Below are 22,113 nucleotides of genomic sequence, written 5' to 3'. Positions count from 1 at the left end.
TTTAATTTTGTAGGTTTAGCAAGGCCTTCCCTAAGCACCCCGATCTAAAGTAAAGTAGTCTATGCCTGTTTGTTGCACTGTCTCCATTTAGGCTTCCCTTTCTGCTTAGAGCTATTGTTTGATAACAAAAATATATATTATTCCTTTATGTATTGATAATCTCCATTGGAATTTAAGATCTTTGAAAGTAGGAACTTTTCATTGCTCTTCTCCCAGACTCTTGTCTGGGACATGGAACAGATAGTTACAGAATAAAATGTGAGCAAGTCATGTCTGTGCAGTCAGTTAAGACCTGGGTCAGTGTCTGCATCTGGATCTTACCACTTCTTCATGTTAAGTAGGTGCTGTAGTGATTCTGGCCAGCTTGTGTGCTCCCTTCTAAGATGAGATTGGTAAAAGTTGTTCCCATAGAATTGTGAAAGTTGAGCCTGTGTACCTAACAGTGTAGCATTTGTCTAATCAGTAATTGATTTCTAATATTGTAAAGTTCTCTGTTCCTGTTCAAAGTACATTAAGTGAATAAGATTATTGTATGAATCTTTAGTTTCATTGGCAGTTTCTTGATTTCCTTTGGAATACCCTAGAATATGTCTATTTGTTTTCCTTTGCAGAATAAGTTCTTACAATTAAAAATAAATATACAATACTTAAGTATTTTTTGAGAGAGCTAATAGTTAACAGCATTGGCAAAGCTGGGAAACCCTTGTGACTGAGAGTGTTAACTCAGTGTTACACCAGCTGCCCAGCAGCAGGAGGCCAGTACTGTAAAAAGGGAATTGTAGGGGGGTGTGTCTCAGTACTAAGTCTCCTAATTCCCAAAGTGCTCTTTTATTCACTGATGCAGATGTGAATTGGTTCTGTACAAAACAAGCTTCTAATTTCAAGGTTAGGGGATACCTGGGATCTGTGGGGCTTAGACTGGGGAAAGAATACTTGTAACACAATCATTCTTACAAATACTTGTAAGTTGTTGAATCCTTTAAAGATAACTTTACGTGTGAAAAAAAGGACACTTGGGTATTTATTTATTACACAATTAGGTGTTGAGTGAAGGTAAAATTTTAATATATTTCATATATTAAAAGTTTTCCCCAGAATCCTTTTTAAAATGTCTATTCATCCAAAATAATTGTACTTCCATCTCTTAATTAGGGAAATATGCAAACCGAAATACTTAAATAAGACCTCAGTACGTCCTGGCCTGAAGAACTGTGGGGATGTTAATTGTATTGGACGGATTCATACATACCTCGAGTTGATAGGAGCAATCAATTTTGGATGTGGTAAAAATAAAAACCCAACAACATCTTTTACTTGGCATTTTATCCTTATAGCACCCATTAATTTTTATGATGGTTCAAATTCAAGTGGATTTAAGTACATGAAATTCAGAGAAAAAGAGTACAACATTATAAAATAAGTGTGTCATTAAGATTTTGATGTTAAAGAGATTTCTGCTAATTAAACTGGTTCCCTTTGAAGATACAATTTTAAAGGAAAGTATTTTATCTTCATAATAGAAGTAATTCATCAAAAGAATTCTTTGTCAAGTAAAAGTAAATAACTTCATGAGAAATCTAAGAATAGCCTGTTGACTTTACAAAAACGAGTTGAGACGAGCATAACTGTTAAAATAAATTTAGATGTTGGGAACGTTTTTTGCACATATTTCAAGATTGAACAAAGTCTAATATTTGAAGTATATTTGTTGTCATATATTTTGAATAAGGATTACTCACCCAGTACTGTATCCCTGCTAGAACCTGTATATTTAATTATAATAAAAGCATAATATATTTTTATGAGACTGGTGAGATGGCTCAGTGGTATTTGCCCCTGAGCCTGGAACTTGAGTTTGATCACTGGGATCTACTTGGTAGGAGAGAACCTATTCCCAAAAGTTGTCCTATAACTTTGACATGCATGCACCTACACACATGCACACGCAATTGCTTTAATTAGTGAAAATCTGTCATTCTAGATTTTCCTGATTCAAAGTTGATGAGTATACATATGTCAGTGTGAATTCTACCCTATCATTGATTTTACATGACAAAGCTCTGCAGAAAGCTGGTGGTGACTGGCAGAGGTAGTAATAAGGAACCAGATCTTCCCTCCCCTGGTTTTGGAGGTGAGCTAAGAGAGCTAACCAGAAAGTCTCTGACAGATGATTTAGTTTTTTGTGTGTTGAGAATGCACAGTTTACCTTAGGGTTACTCTTTCATGTAGGTGGCTTTTGTGCCCCAAACTCTGTAGAGACTAGCTTTATAGGTAACTAAGTTACTTTTAGATGCAGCCACAAAGAGATGACATACTGTTTTCTGTATTAAACTGCCAAAGTTAGCAAAATGAGCTAGGTGCTCATTTAACCAGAAGTTATGCACATTACTTATTTTTTAGGTAATTGCTTTCATTGAGCATAACAGCACTATTTAATTAAAAACTAAGTGGCACATGAAGTCTATGATTGTGGGATAAGAATCATGGGGCTTCAGCTGTAGTCAGTATAGTATGTCTTCCTAATTAACAGATTGTACAGAATAATGGATTGTTTTATCTTTCCTGAATTCCAATAGAGCAGGCAGTATATAACAGGCCACAACCACTTGATAAAGTACGAGTGACCGACAGAAAAGATGAGGAAGCAGCATACCAGCTTGCCTGGCGCCTGCAGTCTATGGTAAGCAGCTGCTCATTGAGTGGCGTCTCTGACAGTCAAATTTAGTAGTCTATGGAACTTAAATGGTCAGTGAGTGGGAGAACATGTTTTCTCTTGTGTTTCACCTTAGCCAAACAAAGTAGGAAACCCTTCAAATTAACTGGCAAAGTATGTAAAAACATGTTTTACCAAAGTGGTCTTGGGCTACTTGGTTTTGATTTATAAACCTAACATGTCAGGTGCTACAGAGAAGGCACAATGGTTAAGAGTACTTGTTGCTATTGCAGAAGACCCAAGTTTGGTTCAGCACCCACATCATGGAAATTACAGGTGTTTGTAACTCCAGTTCCAGAGGATCTAATGTGCTCTTCTGGCTTCCTGGGCATCAGGCATGCATGTAGTGCACAGACATACATGTAGGGAAAACAACCTAAACATCAAGAAAACATAAAAACAGAAAAGCACAGCACCATACACACTAGCTGGGTGTGGTGGCATGTGCATTTAATCTCAGCATTCAAAAGGGAGAGGCAGGCAGATTTGTGTGAGTTCAAGGGCAGCCTGATCCCCACAGTGAGACCATATCTCAAAATAACAGGTAAGCCAGTCATAATAAGATCTCCTTAGTTTCACCTTAAATTGGTGGCAGGTAAAATAAATCCCAGATTATTTTGGCTGTGAACAATTTCTACCCAGATTTGCTATTTTAAGAAAGGTTGATTTCAAATGGTTCTTTGGATTGTAAAAGTTACACACCTCTCTTTGGAAGCTGGTCCATTTTACACACCTCAGGTACGATGTTAGCAAATCTAGATAGGTAATAGAGTCTACACGTTTTGTGGCTTCTCAGTGTTTGTATTAATTTAGCACTGACCTTTCTAAAGCTGGGATAATCTTTTTTTTTTTTTTTTTTTTCTATTTTCACTACACCTTTTGCTATGTGTTCTTTTTCTACCAAGATTAATGGAAGCAAATCCATTTGCTTTGTTCTTTGTGGTCTTAACATATTTTTATCGTGGTGTTTTGGCTCCTAAGTAGTAATGGAAAGGAAAGTAAGAAGGAAATCAAATCAAGTGCAGAAAATTGTTAGTACCATACTTTTAAAGTGGTCCTTTGGTGCCACCGCCTAGGTCTGCCTTGCCAGCTGCTGCTAGTGCCCACGAGAATTTGGTTGAGTATCTAAGCAGAGAACTCACTGGTACACATGGTCAGTAGAATACAGTTTATTGAGTTGATGATCAGACATTACAGTACTTAAATAGTTATTGTTTAGATGTTATGTTAAAAGATTTTACCAGGCTAATTTTGTTACATTTGCCTTTATTTTTGTTCTTACTGTAGCGAACGAGGAGACGCAGGGTCCGAGATCCATGGGGAAACTGGTGTGATGCAAAAGACTTAGAAGGGCAAACATTTGAGGTAATTTGGCCATATTTCATCCATGAAACCTTGTTTCATTATTTTAATTCCTATATATTATGCTGATTTCATTGTTACTGTGTATATGATCTTTCCTATGTTAATTAGTTTATTGAAAAATTACCATTAACCAAACCAGAAGCAAATGGTAGAGTTAATTAGAAGTCTGACTTGTGCTGGGAATTTTGATTCTCAGTCTCCACATTGTTGTCTCTTAAGATGTGTAGCATGTAGTTATATAAACACACACACACACACACACACACACACACACACACACACACTAAACTGGCTAAGCACCAGCAATAGGCAGTGGCGGTCTCAGTTGCCACCATGGTTCCTGTGACTAGCATGCAGAAAGCCAGCAACAGCTCGCTCTTCCCTTAGTCCTGTAAAATGTTCTCCCCCCCCTCTTAAATGATATTCTTTTGAATGATATTTGATAACCAATTAAAATACTGTTCTAAATATTATACATACTGAATTATATGTGTTCAAGTGTTATTTCTACTAATAGAAGTTGGGACCCTGATAGGAAACATAGGCAACAAATATTGTACATATATACACATACATACATGTGTGCACATATAAAATTTGTTGTAAATAATTAGTGTAGTAGAGTGGAATAAAGTATTTATTAGTTTTGTTATCTCAAGTAGCTACTTAACTGTACTAAATCTTAAATTTTAATTTATGAAGTAAGGATGATAGCTGTCTGAAAGAATTTTAAAAGAACTGAGAGGAAGTATGTTAAGATCTTAGTATTAGACATCCAGTAAAGCGGCTCAAAAATGTTATTTTTCTCATGCCCCCTACCTGCCCCTAACCTTACACCTGAACTCTTGTTGGCATAATAATAAGTAATATATGGTTCCTTCTGATAAGGTTGGTCTAAGGATATGAGGACTCCCAAAGAGAGTGATGAGGAAAGAGTTTATAGAAAGTGAGATGTTTGAACCAAAGGATCAGGAGAAGAATCACCTCAAAATGTAGATGGAAGCATTCTAGGCTGAGGGAGTTGCACAAGCAAAGGTACAGATGTAGGAAAATACTAATATTCTGGGAAAGGTGCATAGTATGTATAATTAGAGTGTAGGGGTGACTAGATTATGAGCATTAATGTATTTAACTGCACAGCACACTGTGGCACTATTATTACTGCTCTTATTTGCTTCATAAAGATGTGGAAACGGAAGCATGAAGGCTCCAGAGCTCGGTCATGGTCTCACAGCTAATGATGTAGTAGAGCTGTACATTTCTGTTCCAGGACTTTGTGATGTTGAGGACCCCAGTCCATGGTGCCAGGGATCAAAGCGAAGCCTTGTGCATGCTGGGCATGCTTCACTACGAAGCTACCTCCTGAGCCCTTGGAATCTGCATGCTTGATTGTTACACATTCTTGATTATCACACTGTGATATCTGAGTTGTGAAAGAAAATTCAGCCACCTCAGCTCTGGAAACTAAAAATGAGAAATGATAGACTTGAAGGTTTTTGAAACTTAATGACTGTTACCATTGATTGAAATGGGCAGGTCAGAAGAAGCAAATTTTCCTTTTGATGGGGCTATATAATTTGATAGAATTTTAGAAGTTATTGCCCAATATTTATTAGTAGCAAGGAAACAATGTATACCAACTTGTTTGGTCTTGTTCTCACATGTCTTTAACTGTTATATTTATTCTGCCTGAGCAGCTGATAAACCCTTTGATTGGCTGTTTTAGCATTTGTCTGTGGAGGAGTTGGCAAGAAGGAAAGAAGAAGAAAAGTGCAAACCTATTAAATTTTCAAAAGCTTCAAAACTTCCAAAAAGGTATAATGTTATGTTACATAATGTATTTTTTTTAACTTACCACACATGGTTAGAAAGTACATGAAAAAATGCCAGTAGTTGCAAGTATTCAGGAAAATAGTTTTTTTCTTTTTCCCATGCACGCGAGTGTATGTGTGTTCATGCATGCAAGTGCGTTCGTGTTAATGTCTCTATGCATATGTAAGCCTGAGGTTCATGTCAAGAACGTCCTCTATTATTCTCACACCTTATTATTGAGGCATGGTCTCTATCAAAACCACAGCTTGCCTGTGTTGTTAACCTTGCTCGTCAGCTTGACTGGAGTTACAGGTGAGCTACTATGCCCACCCAGCATACGCATGGGTTTCCGGGGCTCCAGACTCAAGCTCTCTTGCTTTCAAGACAAGCACTTAACCGCTGGACCATTCTCTTAGCCTTGCTGATTGCATTTTGGAATTTTTTTAAAAATTATTTCACAGATTAATAGTTTGGGAAAATTTGAGCTAGTGCTTCAAAATTCTGGCACATTGCGTATTGGGGGTTATTGCCTAGGGGACCTGAGTATAATAGGAGTCATTCAACCCTAGACACGGTCAAATAATCTCATTTTCTGGTTGAATTTTGACAAGTTGTTGTGGAGTTTGTTGTTTTTAATGTGATACAGTAAGCTGAAATTTATAATTTGTAATATTGTCTTAGTAAATTGAGTTCCTTGATTTTTCTAGGCCTCTTACTTCCTGCAGATGACCCATTAAGTAGACTTTAGTTTTGGCTTTTCACTTTTAAAAGCAAGATGTTAGGAAATGCTGGGCATTTCCTAGGCAGGGCTTGGGTCCTCATTTATAAATTAATTAAAGCAGCTATCACTGCTTGCTATGTTTAAGGTCTTCATATGAACACAGTTAATCCCTTGACAGACCTTTGCAGCAGCGTTAGTGCCACACCCATTTACCTATAAGACAATGGAGTGACAAAGAGACAGATTGTATTTGATCATGCTGCTCAGTGTAGAAATTATGATTTAAGCCCAGGCTTAGAAAGGCCCAGGAGTCCTTAGGCCTGGTACTATAATTCTGTTACCTCTCCAAAAGAGAAATTTAATCTTACCGTGTGGGAAAAATAAAAAAATTTTAATAAGCCTAGGCTCCTTTCAATATTTAGACAGTTAATATTCCGGATTTTAATGTGAGACTTTGATTTATTGTGATTTTTAAATTATTCTGTGTTTCCAGGAACCTTTTAAATCGATGCATGGTTTTCTCAGCTTTGTGCTTTTAGCATTGATTGATTGATTCATTCATTCATTCATTCATTGATTTAGCAGTTTAACAATTTAGTATAAATAAAGGTACTATTTCTCCTATTGATCACCAAATAAAAAGGTCTGCTGGATAAGCCTTGGGAATCATTGTTTAGTCATCTAACATACTTTAACACAGTTTCATACACAAATCATATATATCTTGCTTAAAAATCAGATTTAAAATTTGTAGTGTCTTGTTTACAATAGAGGATTCCCTCTGAAAATGTCTGTGCAGTTTACTTGTAATGTTTATTTTTCATGGCCCGTTAATATTAGTCACCTTTGCTTTTCTAGACTTTGACTGGTATTCAGTATCTAATGCTTCTGTTTCCAATATCTACTCTTGTGTTCTGTCCATTGTCTCTCTAGCTTTCTGATCCTCCATATTCCACAGTCCTTCAGGAAACAACAGCCTACTCTAGGCTGTGCAGGTTAAATTCAGAGACATTCTTCAGTCTATTCACTCTTCAACATTTATACATTCCCACTCCATCTCAGTCTGCATTGTTATTTTTTGTTTGATTTTATTTATTTTTCTGTATCTGGCTGTTTGGAGTACATATGTGTAAGTGCATGCCTGATAGCCTTGGCAGCTATAGGAATCTGCTGGATCTCTGGGACTGGGGTTAGGATGGTTGTGAGGGACTGTGTGGGCACTAACAATCAAACCTTGGTCTTCTGGCAGAGCATCTAGTCCTCTTAGCCTCCAAGCCATTTCTCCAGCCCATAAACCTTGTGGGAGCTGGGGCTGGGGGGGGGGGGGGTGTCATTTTGTGTTGTTGGTTTTTATACAGGATCTGATATGTTCCAAAGTGGCCCCAAATTTGATACATAGCTAAGGATGACATTAAACTACTGATCTTCCTGCTTCTGCCTCCCAAATGCTAGGATTACAAGCATGTCCCAGCTCACCTACTTTTAAATTAATTTAAAGATCTTTAATCCTTTTTTTTTTTTTTTTTTTTAAATTCTGCATGTTTTGGGCCATGGGGCACAAGCCTAATAAGACAAAGTACCCTCACAGACTCTTGTCAGTTGGGAATTCAGCATGTTACTCCAAGTTGTCTTAATAGAAATATCTCTGATTGATTTTCTTTCTATAAACATTGTTTCAGTACCTGGAGATAAGGTTCAGTTCCCAGCACCCACAGTGGCTCACAGCTGTCCATTAGTCCAGCTCCAGGGAACCTGACAGTCTCCTCAGACTGTTATGGACACCAGGCACACACAAACTTATAGACCTGCATTCAGGCAGAATACTGAGACACATAAAGTAAAATTTTATAAATCTAAAAATTTAATAAGCCGGGCGTGGTGGCGCATGCCTTTAATCCCAGCACTTGGGAGGCAGAGGCAGGCGGATTTCTGAGTTCGAGGCCAGCCTGGTCTACAAAGTGAGTTCCAGGACAGCCAGGGCTATACAGAGAAACCCTGTCTCGAAAAACCAAAAAATAAAAAAATAAATAAATAAATAAAAAATAAAAAATAAAAATTTAATAAATTTTAAAAATTATTGTGCTGTTTTCAGTGGCCAAACCTTTCGTAGTGTTTCTTTCTGGTTCCAAACATGCTTTTAAATCTGCCCTTGCTTAGATTCTTTCTCCTTTCCATTTTGAAATAATATAGGGCTTTCTGTTTACATCAGCTTGGCAGCCTTGTTACTCCATAATTTAAAAAGCATTTATTGACTCTCCACTGTAGTGGATCTACTATGATAGTGTTCGTGTGTGCATGTCTTCTTTTGAGGCAGTCTCATTATATAGTCCCTGGTTGGCCTCGAGCTCACTGAGTAGGCCAGGCTAACCCTGCCTCCTGATTAGTGGGATTAACGTCGTAACACTCTACCTGGCCAGCTTTAATGAGAAACTTCTTACTTGAACTTTCTGTTGGGTTTCATGTCAGGAAAACAGTTCTTTCACTGCAGTGTTATTATCTCTCGTCAGCTGTTCTTGTTTATCATAAACCTTTGGTTGCTAATAAAATGAATTTGCTGCTTTCTGTCAAATCTAAAAGCACATGTAACTCCTTATAAGGGATTCTCCTGGTTTAATAGTTTTTCCTTCAGACAAAAGTTTGGATTTATATTATTGCTAATTTTTCAAATTAGTGATTAATACTTTTTCTCAGTTTCCTTGAGAGACTATATTAATTTTTTTCTCTTTCAGCTCACTTGATCCTTTCCAACTGATACCTTGTAATTTTTTCAGTGAAGAAAAGCAGGTACTTATTATCAATAACTGCTCATAAATAATGCTCCAATTGGATGGGAAATAGCCTTTATCTCTGTGTGTGAGGCATGTATATAAAGGACTTGGACCTGGCAGACTGTATTAAGGATCTGGTAAGTGAGTCAGGCAGTAAGTGAGAGTAGTCTGCTGCTGGGACTCTGAAGCTTTGGGGTTTTAAAGTCGAGTTTGCATTGGCCTCTGATGACTGGTGAGTCCTTGGTGGGGGGGTGAGGAGAAAAGATGGGTATTGCTATCAGGGAGAGGAAGGCTCTCTCTTTATGCTTTCCTTCTCCTTATATTTCAGGAGCCATTTCAGGTGAAAGTAGCTGCGGAAGCAATTTTAATAATGAATTTGGTAAGGATAACTTAGTGTACTTTATTTATTTCTGATTTTTTTTCTTGTTTTTGTTTTTTTTTTTTTTTTTTTTTTTTTTGTAGACCTAAGAGAAAGTGGAAGACATATATTTCAGATTTTAAGTATTCTCTTTACAAGGAATTGAAATTTTCTTTTGAAGAAAGGCCAGACAATTGCATGTTTCCATAGTTTAGAACAGAATGAATTGATGTGAGTTTTGCCAACTGACTACCATTATTAACCACTTACCATATTGTACTAACCAGTGTCTGCTGCCCGGTAGAGGACCAGAACTCCACCATGTTTAGAATGCAGAGACTCCTTGTTGGTTCTCCGTAACTACAGACAGACACCTCTACCGATTGTGTGTGCTAGTGTTGGTTTTCTACGGGAGGTTCTATAGTGACTGACTTGTGTCCCTAGAATGCAGATTTAAGTGAAAAAGCTCCATCTTCCAGTATGTGGTTCTAAGCCTCTTAGGCATCAGGAAGGGCCTGAAGTCTGTGCCCACTGCAGCTCCTGCAGTGCCTCTCCTTCCGAGCAGTAGTCACTGCACTGACAGCACTGCTCCATGATAGTGAGGGGATTGGCCTGGGAGCTGTGTTTGTAGATGTGGTCTGAGTCTGTCCTCGTGTTTCCTTTAGCATGCCCACGTGTCGATGGCTGAGGTGATTGGGCTTTTAGGAGGAAGATACTCGGAGGCTGATAAGATCCTTGAAGTAAGTCTTTTAAAACATTTGAGTTACCAGCTGCTATACCAAATATTTTAGAATTCAGAAAATATAATAAAAATATTGATTTATATCTTTATGTGTGAGAGTATGCAAGTATAGAAAGTTATATGTTCAGAAATGACTTAGCATTCCATATACTGAGCATCTGTTTTCTATCAGAGGGAAAGGATTCTGCCAGCCTTGGCTACACTCTACCTTCACCAGAGAAAAGCTACAACTAAGGACAGGAGGATATGCTAGTCTTATGGGTAAAAACTGATATTCATCATTCTGCTGAAATTATTTTTATATGTAATAGGAACTGTTGAAAATGCAACATTTAGGCATTATGGTGTACCCTGGAAAACTAATCATTATCATGCCTTTTAGATTAGAATGTGCTAGCTAAATTTCTAGCCTACAGTCACACTTTGAGAGTTTAATTTCTTTGGCAAGTAATACAATTGATTTCACTATAATCATTCAAGAACAATCTTTTGCAGGTCTGTGCAGCAGAACCATGTAACAGTCTGAGTACAGGACTTCAGTGTGAGATGGATCCTGTATCACAAACACAGGCCTCAGAAACCTTGGCTCTGAGAGGCTACAGTGTTATTGGGTGGTACCATTCTCATCCTGCATTTGATCCTAATCCATCTTTACGAGATATTGACACACAAGCCAAATACCAGGTGTGTTTGTTGTGTTACATACATACATTTTGTAAATTATTACACCTCCTCTTGTTGATTTGTATGGAATAGCATTATTTTAGATTTACAATTCTAACATTCTTTCCATCTGCAGTTTTGAAATAATTTACATTTTTTCTGTGAAATTACATTAGTAAGCATTTGGAAGGTCAACAGTTGAGTATAAACAGATTTTTTGTTGTTGTTGTTTCATTTAGACAGACCTCTAGAGCCTTTAAAAACTAACAATATGCAATAGGACAGGACTTGTAACTGTAGTAGCTAAAAGCATTGATACCTCTCTTGGGGGAAAAAAGTTTTGTTTTTATTCAATTTTATGTTTAATGTGTAATTTCTATGTAGGTAGCTATTTGTAAGTTATTGCCATGTTAATAAGAATTATAGTCAAATGATTTCACATTATAGTACGTGAACACGTTTGTAGTATTTGTTTCATTTTGTTTGACAATGACTATTACTCTATAGCCCTTTGCTAGTCTGGAACGTGTGGTAATTCTCCATTCTGTCTTGACGTCTTGAGTACTGTACTAGATATATACCAATATACCTAACTTATATATATGAGACCTTTTGCTGCCTTTTGTTTTTAACTTTCTATATATGTGTGTTTGGTGAGGTGCACACTCCTGTGTGCTTGCACATGAGCCAGAGGAGAACATTCAGTGTCCTGTCACTTTGTGTTTTCTTCCCTTGAGATGGGATTTCTCATTGAACCTGTAGCCAGGCTGGCACTCAGCAGTGCCCTGTCTCCCCATTTCCCTCCCCGTCCGTCCCCAGCACTAAGGCTATAGGTTACGTGTCCATATAACTTTCTATGCCAGGTTTATTATGTGCATTCTACATAGGTGAGTCCTGCTCCTCCTGCTTGCATAGCAACTACTATTATATACTAAGCCATCCCCCAGCCATGCTGCATGTAGTTTTTAAAGATCATTTCTGATAAAAAGCAAAAGACTTTGGGCCTGAAAATAATACTTAAGGCATTTCATTGGATTGCTACTGTTTGGATGGGCCCCTTTTTCGTTTTTTCTCCAGTTAGCTGTGGAGTGCAAAGATAGTTGAAATTAATTATACTTTTCTTATCGTTGCAGAGTTACTTCTCCAGAGGAGGAGCAAAATTCATTGGGATGATTGTTAGTCCATATAATCGAAGTAATCCTTTACCATATTCCCAGATAACCTGCTTGGTTATAAGTGAAGAAGTTAGCCCTGATGGTACCTATCGTAAGTTTTCAGCAATAATAAGTTCTTGCTTTCTCTATCCTCAAATGAAAGAACTTAGAACTGTAAAACTATTTAATGAGATAGATTGTGAATCAACCAAGGACTTGATGGATGCCACCTAGTTAAATTAATCTCTTTCCTTTCACCTAGTGTTACCGTGGCCTTAAATAGAAGGAAAAAATGTAGAGCAATGTTAGAGCAGGCAATGTACATACTGAGCACTGTGTTGCACAGGCTGTACATTCTGGGCACTATAAACATTGCATGCATAAGCAGTGTATATATACTGAGCACTGGAGACATTGAGTACATTAAACATAGTTCTCATAGCATGAAAATATTTTCATAAATGCAGTCTTGCTTTCCCTGCTATGCCATGGAAATAAAGAAAAAAAACAAAGCCATAACCCCAGCTTTCTATTACTTCCCAGGATATTAGGCTTCCCAAAGACAAACTGACTTCATATTTCTTTACTCCCATCTTTCTTAAGAAAGAATTAGTTTGGCGTAGCCCATTACCCAACTTGGTTTCTCTGGGATGTGTGTCTCCTGTATGTCTCCTTGTGGTTGTCCCAGTCAGCTCTGTCTACGTAGGAATTAATACAGCAGATTAAGAAAGGCAGGGAGGGAGTGTTGATGGAAAGTAGTTGGAGACTTAGATTTTTTCTGTGTATAGTTGTATGTGATAGGGACTTGCAGTGTTCCCATCCCATTGAATCAGAACATCTTTGTCACTACATGCTGTACTACACTTGCTTTTCTGTCCAGTTTCTAGCACAGAGCCTGGTGTACAGTGGATTCTAAATGAATGTTTGCTTAATTTCTCTTTATCCTTAATCTTCTTTAGTGTCCTATACTTCATAAAGACTTTTCAGTCCTGTTGACTGCTAATATATCTTTATATGTATAAATCTGCAGTGTTTTTCTGCCTATGTCTCTTAGTGCAGTTTATTTATTGTTTTTGTATTCCTAGTACCAACTAGTCAGCACTGAATTTTTATTGAATGAATAATATCAGTAGTAGTCCAGAATGCCCTACTGAGTACAGCACATAATACACATAATTTTTCAACTTAACTCAAATTTATAAAGATTATAAAAGAAAGCATCACAATAAACTTGCCTTTTCTTTAAGTCGCATCTCAGTCTTCTGAGTTTTGATCATGATCCTCTCTATTCTAGTCATTTCTAATACAGTTCGTTGATACTGGGTACATGTGACTTACATTTAAATACTTTAATTTAATAATTTAAAATGTATACAATTCTGCTTCTGACCAAAATGAATTAATAATGAAGCAACCAAAATAATAGGCAAAATATGCAAAACAGTATTTTATTTAGACTATAACTCAGGCTGTGATCTTTGAGTCATTTGCTTTGCGTTTTTTGGAACCCATCTGACACAAGAGTTGAGGTTGTCTAGAAGCGTTGTACTTCCCTACTTCTAACCCAGGCTCTACTTTAGAGTGTCTCTAATAGCTAAGCATTTTCTCAACTTTGATCAGTTACAAAATATACATATTAATTAGTTATCTGATACCTTGGTGGATAAAAATATTCTGAATGAAAGGCTGTTTTTACTTAGGTGCCCTTTTTAAATAGAATTTTTCCTAACCACACTACGTAGTTAAGTACGGTCTATTTATACATGTAATGTTTTTTGTCAGCCCCACCAAACCCTGTAGTATTTACTCCCCCTTTCAACGTTAATTAAGAATAGGAATTATTCAACTATTTTTTATATCCTGGCTCTGACATTCACCGTTTATTTTGTTGGACTTACACTCTCATTTGCCTCTGATGTTTCTGTTAACGGGGAACAAAATTACCTTGCTTACAGAGTCAGTACTTGAAAGGATTGTAGCATGCACCAGGGCTTCAGTAGTAGTTACTGTAGCTGGCAACTGTGCTCTGTAGGTAATCCAGGTGTTGTCCTCACCAAGGCAGACTTGCTCAGTGACCCCTGCACTACATCATTGCTCTTCAGTTGCTGGAGGAGAGAAATAAAAAGGGGAGAGGAGATCTGAGAAATGAAAAGAGCTCTAGTTCTGCTTAGGCTTGCTGTCTCTTTCCTCTCCCAAACACCTCTTTTTTGTGTATTGATAGTTAGGCTGGCCTTTGTTTCATTGGGAAAGTGCCATTGTCAACCTCCTAGTCAGGCCTGGTAGCCTCAGTTTTAAAATGAATGCCACCTGCTGATGCAGCATCGTCACTGGCTTGATGACTTGTTCTAAAGATGCCTTGCTTTGCTGAGAGCAGTCCCAGGTTGGTACTGACACTGCCCTCTACTGCTCAGAGGATCTCTTAGCTTGGAAGGTAACTGAGGGGACATCTTGCCTTTCACATGCCTTTCTACAGAGCTGTCAGAAAAGGGACACTGTTTACTTTTCATTATTAGTAATAGCATAAACATATAAACATGCTTGGAGGGGCAAATTCAGTCAGGCAGTAAACATTCGATGCACGCTCAGTGTGTTCAAAGAGCCTACCAAGCTGTAATCTAAAAACACTGAAGAGAATTTTAATTAGATAGGGATTGGAGAAATAGTTGATGAAAATGTGTCTCTTTAAACTTGTCTAGGTTTACCTTACAAATTTGAAGTACAGCAGATGTTAGAAGAACCTCAGTGGGAATTAGTGTTTGAAAAGACAAGATGGATAATCGAAAAATACAGGCTTTCTAATAGGTATGTGCTGAGGTTTGTGATACCCCACATTGGTAGTCTCTCTCTTCAATCAGAGAAAGCAAAGCCTAGATTAATAATAGAATACTGATGTCTGAAATTATTGATAGCTTATTACACAGCCAATTGTATATTTATCTCATCAGTTGCTTCTCAAATTTCTTCCTATAGCAGCATCCCCATGGATAGAATCTTTCGCCGGGATTCTGACCTAACTTGTCTGCAGAAAGTAAGTTGCCTTAATTTTTAATTGGTTTCATTATTCAGATTCCAAAGCTGGTCATCTTGCTGTGTTTCCCACTGTTCTGTGGATACATTTCCGATTTTTCCATTATTGATTCACTTTGTAAAATTAGTGTGTTATATTGAGTAAGTGTATACATAGAAATAATTCTCTCTTAGAATGCATTTGTTAGTGTTAACTGATATATTGCTCAGCAGGTTATTATTGTTTACAATGAAGAACCTTTTATTTTTCTTTAAACTTTATAAGTACCGTATTTCCCTTTGAACTGTAATGGTCAGTTGTTTTTAAGAAATATAGTATAAATGTAATTTAAATTTAAATGGTCATTTTGTTCTAACTTTGTACTTGAAAATTCTAAAGGTTTAGATTTTTTTTTTCTACTTCTGATTAAGATGAATAAACTGTTAACATCTTTGGTTTGTTTTATTTTAATCTTTTGAGAATAATCCTAAAAATTAAGCTTCCTAAGTTCTTTCTGCTGCTTTTTTCTATATACTATTGAAAGACCAATGTGTGCATCCCCAGAAAACTGCCCACACGCTATGTACTTCGTTCTCGTTTTGTTCCTTTGGTTGTCATGGGGTTCCGATTTGAACCTTGCACACTGTCTGGGCGCTGTGCTTCCTCCCTAAACCCACAGGCTTACATGCTTTGTTGTTTGTATTATTTGTTTTAACACTTTAGAGATAATTTGTCTCTGTAAATGTAACTGCTAAAAGGGCCAAAATCACAGATTCGTACAAAGTAAGGAGCATTCCTTGCACACAGTGATTCCAGTGCCCTCGTCTGAGATTTGTGAGGACAGTGTTTCTCATTTGAGTATTAAGAAATCTGAGGTTTAAAAAGAAATAGTGACAGTTATGCAAGCCCTCTTAATACTTAAATATTTAAATATAAAATGTTTCTTTTTTACTAGCTTTTGGAGTGTCTAAGGAAAACACTGAGCAAAGTAGCCAATTGCTTCATCGCTGAGGAGTTCTTGACTCAAATAGAAAATCTGTTCCTTTCCAATTACAAAAGCAAGGAAGAGAATGGACTGGCAGAAGAGAACAGTACAAAGGAATTGTTCATGTAATTATTTTAAAGTAAGATGTTCTAATCTTGGCATGCTACTGTAAATAATTGAGATTTTAAAGCAATATAAATTACGTATTTTTTTTTCTTTTAATCCATAAAACTCTAAACTTTCCCACATAGATAATGTGAGAAGGAAGAGAGAGCACTTGTTCTCATAGTGGTAATCAAGAGTGGTAGAGCCCTGCCTGTGCTAAGTTGTGCAGTGGGCATGAAAACTTGAGCTCTGCTCTGCCTTACGGTGTGCAGCTTGATAACTAGGAGATGGCCGAGCTTGGCTTTTTCCCAGAGGGAGTGTGTTTCTCACTTTGGCATCTCATTAGACATACTTTCTTCCCATATGTTCTGGTGGTGAGGTGTGTGTGTGTTATATGGATGTTACAGCCTAGGTGTGGAATGTTAATGTGGTTGAGAACTACTGACTATAAATCTAACAACATGCCAAAACAGCAAAAGGGAACATCCTTAGTAATGTTGAGACAGGAGACCAAAGGGGAGAAGAACCAATTTTCAGTCTGCGGTGTCTGCTTCAATCTTACTGTGTACACTATACTATAGGACAGTCAGCCTCCTCAGCGATTTAAATGTTTAAATGAATTTCACAAGGGAAATAATTAGCTCCAACTCTGTCCAATTGCAGTAGCATGTGACAAAATGTCATTGAACTAGACTTGGTAATGTCGCCCTTAACCTAACTTTTTTCCCTACTGTCAGGAGAAAAAGAAAAATGAGTCAGATGTTGTAATACAAAAAAAAAAAAAAAAAATGCCATCTGGTATTTTACATAGCTTAACCCAATTTCATGTACTTGCTGAATACAAAAAGTAAACTTTTTTCATGTAAAATTCAAATTGTTCATGTAAGTATTAGTGAATATTTCTACTAGCTGGAGAACTGGTGTTTGACCCTGTCCAGGCCTTCTTCTTGGCAACAGTTTTGTTATATTGAAACTGAATGTGAGTTTAGAGTTTTCCTTTTTTGCTGTTGCAGCCAAAGGAGGAGGCAGCACTGGATGGAGTGACTGCAGTCATGGTGGCCTGGATCTGAGTTGGGCAGTGTGGTTTGAAGAAAGGGAGTTTGCTTTCTCTAGCCCAAGTTTGTTTTGTGTAGCCGAGGCTAATCCAGCCCTGAGTGTTGCTCCTACTCTGATTTATCTGCTGGCTTGTTAGGCTGCACCTTTGGAACTTCACTTTATAAGATCGTGTAGTTCCAAAATTAATGTGTAGTTTTAAAAGAGAACTAGCAGGTTTTCCATTTCCCTCTGTACATTTAATACAAACAATGAAACATACTTTGTAAAATCCTCTTGAAGTCTGGAAGTATAAGGACTCCAGAGCAAAAAGTCAGGAATCCTGAGCTCTCAACCTAATCTGCTCAAACTTTGGTAAGGAACCTCGATCCACTCTCAGCTCTCTAAACTTTTACCAATTGAGATTCAAAGAGCTGAATTCTATCACTCGGTGTCTTTTCAAGCACACAAGGCTACAAAAGTTAGTAGCAATTCATTCCTTTCTGTTTTCCTTCCTCTTCGTCAGTCTCTTCATAGGCTGTTGGAACAGACCTGAAATGGATGATAATTAACTTTCTTGCAATTTTCCTAGAATGTTGTTGAATTTTAAAAATTTCTTTCTCAAATCTGGACTTTACACATGCCAGTGGTTAAGCCTGAGCTATACATTGTAAGGACCCAAGGGTGCCAATAGTCAGAGTGTAGGGCCTTGAGAACAGAAGTTTTTAAGCAACTATTGAGAAAATACAACTATTTTCTGACTGTAGAATATATTTGTAATTGTCTTATGAAATATTTTTAAATACAGTGAAATATACACAAAGTGCAGATATCTCAAACCTACTACTGTTGAGAAAATATTTTACATAGGAATCAGATTCTTAACCAGTTTTGGGGTTTTTTTGTTTTGTTTTGTTTTGGTGAGACAGGGTTTCTCTGTGTAGCCCTGGCTGTCCTGGAACTCACTTTGTAGACCAGGCTGGCCTCAAACTCAGAAATCCACCTGCCTCTGCCTCCCAAGTGCTGGGATTAAAGGCATGCACCACCACCGCCCGGCTCTTAACCAGTTTTTTAACAGCATAAATTCAGAATATTCAGAGTTATTGTTTGTCTGCTTTTGTTTCCTGTCTGTTCTCTGTGCTGCCTTCTCTTCTTTTGTCCTAGTGTCTACGTGCTCTGCCAGCTGTAGGTGGCCCTTCTGCCAACCTAGGCCTCCTGAGACTAGTTAGAGTCAGACCTTAAAGAAGCACAGATGAGTGTGGAACTTGAGGGGGCGTGTAACACAGAAGTTCATGAAGGGAGGGAGAGGGAGAGGGAGAGGGAGAGGGAGAGAGAGAGGGAGAGAGAGAGAGAGAGAGAGAGAGAACAAAGCCCTTCCCAACAGTGTTTGCAGAAGTGGAGGACCAAAGATACCCGAGTCTCTTCGTCCTGGGTTCTGTTTTTATTGGTGCATACAAATGTAAAATGAGCTTAAATTTTGTTTCTTATTCTGACATGGCTAAGGACACTTAATAATAATACTTCTCCAATATTAGACTTACTTCAAAACTAATACTCAAGAAAGCAAAATCAGTGAAACAAGACCAGTAAGGTAAAAACTCGTTGGCCGTTGTTTAACCTTGGCCCTTCTTCTCCACTCCTTTTAAATGGCTAGGAGCTCCCTCCCATTCTTGGGGTTGGTTTGGCCACCTGCTCAATGCTCATGAGGTTTTAGGCACCAAGCACTTTAGCTCACTTTGACCTCTTCCATATAGAATTTAAAATTACATTTTATAATTGTGTTTGTATAACATGACAGTATTCACATTTTGGATTAAAATATTCTAAAACTTGGATTATTTTTCCTAATAAAATTAAGTAAAATGTTTGTTACACACCCTTCAAAATTCTGAGAATCTGAGACTATACCTGATGAATGTTTTAACCTGCCTCTGTTCTGAGAGGGTTGTTGGAAAAAGTGCTGACCGTGTTCTCCATCCCTTACCACCACTCAGGTGTTTGTTGCACTGCAGCTCCTCCTGTCACAAGCCTGGACATCTGAACTTCATCCTTCCCATCCTAGCCAGAATTCAGTATGGCTTAGATCATTCATGGGAGGCAGGGATGGTTCCTACTTTTACAACTTGTAAAAAGGGTGAGGTACCTTTCTTTCCTTTTCTCTCAAACCCTCATATTCATCTATTCATCCATTCTCACAGCTCATAGGTACAAGAGCTTTTTATCATTCACTGAAAGTAATTAGACAGACCCATTCAGAAAATGCCTGTAGTCGTTTATTGATTAGCATTGGCCCAGGCTTCTCCACAGAAGGTTCCTCTCAGGCTTGGGGAGGTGAGGTCTGTAGCATGCAGACTGAAAGCACCTTCAGCCTCGTCGTTTCTCAGAACAGAGAAAGCCTAAGCCATCCTACTGCTCTTTAGTTTACTTTTCCCATGTACATTGCTGAGTCCGGCCGGAAGGAAGCTGCTGGAGCAGCCTACAGACCTGTGCGTGCCTCTGCTCTGCATTCGCTCTGCGCCAGCAGAAGACACCCAAGTGTCCACTGCTAGTGGACACATTTGAAGTTCACTGGCAGACATCCCATGTGGGTTTCTCAGCAGTAGGAGAGGTGGCCACCCAAATTTCTCTTTTTCTACTTACCAGCAAGGCACTCAATCTGGTGTCACGTGACATGCATGGAGGCAAGCACCTGCACAGAAACACAGGAAAAGCACACACATTCTGATGAACACATACTGTATTAGCATTAACAAACTTAACAAGGAAACTTGATCTCTAGAACTGCATCTCTAGTTTCATATTTAGCTCTTAGGATAATATATCTTATAATGTGTCCAGAAAAATCAGAATAACGTAATATCCTTAGATTATTATTTCATGACCTTTTCTGAAAAAGTTTTATGCATGCTTTCATTTCCTGTAACTTTGTTTTCTGTTATCTCTTCTACCTTATTCCCTTATTGCCCCCACCAAATCAGGAGGAAATAAAAGCATCCAAGAGGAACTAAATGAAACTAAACTTTAAAGCTGAAATTAATTCACAGCATCTGCGTAGCTTTTATTTTTGTCCTTTGCTGTTTCTGTCCTATATCCATGTGAGTTCCAGGGAAAATAACCTGCTTTGTTGTATCTGAGGGTTCCTAGTAGCTTTTCAGGAATTTGATAAATACATTCTCACAGTTCATATTTCCTGTGTTATATATTATCAAAAAATTGAGGCCTGCGTGGTAGTGCACACCTTTAATCCCAGAACTCAGAAGCAGGGGCAGGGGGATCTCCTGGGTTCAAGGTCAGCCTGGAGCAGGACTACATAGTAAGGCCCCATCTTAAAAATACAGCAGAACAAAAAGATTGCTGCTTCAGCATATGAGTTCTAAAGTTGTAATTAGATTTTAGCATGATTTATGTAGATGAGTCTTTTATATTGCCTTTAAGTGTGTAGATTGGAGTTGATTTATACAATTATGTTGTATATAAGATATTGCATGACAGTTTATGAACTTGTTGCTGTTTTCCCACAATATTAACAGTTTTGTGAATTTTTTCACTATGCATTACAGTGTTCTATAACAATATAATGACTTAAAACTATTTTATACATTTAAATGTTATGTTGTATATATCTACATTAAAGAATATTGTAAATATCAGTGTTTGTAAAATTTTAAGTTTTCCAAAAATATAAGCTCATCTTTCCATACTTACTTGTGGCATATTAAAAATACCAATTTTTAATCTTTGACGTATTATCTTGTAGTGAAACAGGAAGATCATGCTGTCAATTCAATGTAAGCACATTTTAAAAATAAAACAGGTAGTTTTTGATGTCTTTGTAAATTATTAGCAATATGTTATTGAATTACAGAAAGAAGGCACTTAGTTACCTTGCTATTGCTGTAACAAAACACCATGACCAAGGCAACTTACAAAAGAGAGCATTTAATTTGGGGTTCACGCTTGGATCCAGAGGTCCATGTCAGGGAGTATGGCAGCAGGCAGTTAAGCATGGCATTGGAGCAGTAGCTGAGAGCTTAGACACCCTATTCCCAAGCAGAAAGCAGAAAAGTAGAATGGCATAGGCTTTGGAAGCTGTAAAGCCTGCTCTTCTGTGTCACTCCTCCAGTAAGGTCCTACCTGCTAATCACTCCCCAACTGGTCCACCAAGGAGCCGGTCTTAGTCAGGGGTTCTATCCTGCACAACATCATGACCAAGAAGCACGTTGGGGAGGAAAGGGTTTATTCGGCTTACATTTCCATACTGCTGTTGATCACCAAAGAATTCAGGACTGGAACTCAGGAGCTGATGCAGAGGCCATGGAGGGATGTTCTTTACTGGCTTGCTTCCCCTGGCCTGCTCAGCTTGCTTTCTTATAGAACCCAATACTACCAGCCCAGGGATGGTACCACTCACAAGGGGCCCTTCCCCCTTGATCACTAATTGAGAAAATACCATACAGCTGGATCTCATGTAGGCATTTCCTCAGCTCCTTTCTCTGTGATAACTCCAGCTGTGTCAAGTTGACACAAAGCTAGCCAGTACAATTGACCCCTTGTCAACTTGACACACAGACACATCACTAGTAAGCCTCAACCCTTAGTTCTTTTTTTTTTTTTTTTAAGATTTATTTATTTATTTATTTTTATATGTAAGTACACTGTAGCTGTCTTCAGACACTCCAGAAGAAGGC

General features: G+C 37.8%; 1 protein-coding gene across 5 annotated transcripts in view; it reads left to right on the top strand.

Annotated features, from left to right (window-relative positions):
• Mysm1 (Myb like, SWIRM and MPN domains 1) overlaps positions 1-18,344 on the top strand; it is a 34,578-nt gene extending 16,234 nt beyond the window's left edge. The window contains exons 9-21 of one of the 5 annotated variants that reach the window (XM_029540093.1): positions 1,153-1,283; positions 2,577-2,680; positions 4,001-4,078; positions 5,805-5,893; positions 9,341-9,395; positions 9,708-9,758; positions 10,403-10,477; positions 10,975-11,163; positions 12,276-12,408; positions 14,993-15,098; positions 15,267-15,324; positions 16,259-16,413; positions 17,407-18,344. In XM_029540093.1, the coding sequence (XP_029395953.1) occupies positions 1,153-1,283; positions 2,577-2,680; positions 4,001-4,078; positions 5,805-5,893; positions 9,341-9,395; positions 9,708-9,758; positions 10,403-10,477; positions 10,975-11,163; positions 12,276-12,408; positions 14,993-15,098; positions 15,267-15,324; positions 16,259-16,413; positions 17,407-17,437 (1,255 nt within the window). In that variant the 3' untranslated portion in view covers positions 17,438-18,344. Of the gene's footprint in view, positions 1-1,152; positions 1,284-2,576; positions 2,681-4,000; positions 4,079-5,804; positions 5,894-9,340; positions 9,396-9,707; positions 9,759-10,402; positions 10,478-10,959; positions 11,164-12,275; positions 12,409-14,992; positions 15,099-15,266; positions 15,325-16,258 lie in introns of all 5 variants that reach the window. The other 4 variants (XM_029540092.1, XM_029540091.1, XM_029540090.1 and 1 more) reach the window with 4 other exon arrangements.
• Positions 18,345-22,113: the final 3,769 nt, after the last annotated feature.

Source organism: Mus pahari, chromosome 6 (genome assembly GCF_900095145.1).
Source record: "Mus pahari chromosome 6, PAHARI_EIJ_v1.1, whole genome shotgun sequence".
Lineage (NCBI taxonomy): Eukaryota > Metazoa > Chordata > Mammalia > Rodentia > Muridae > Mus > Mus pahari.
Note: the sequence above shows the minus strand (reverse complement) of the source record. Positions and strands in the feature narration are given on the sequence as shown.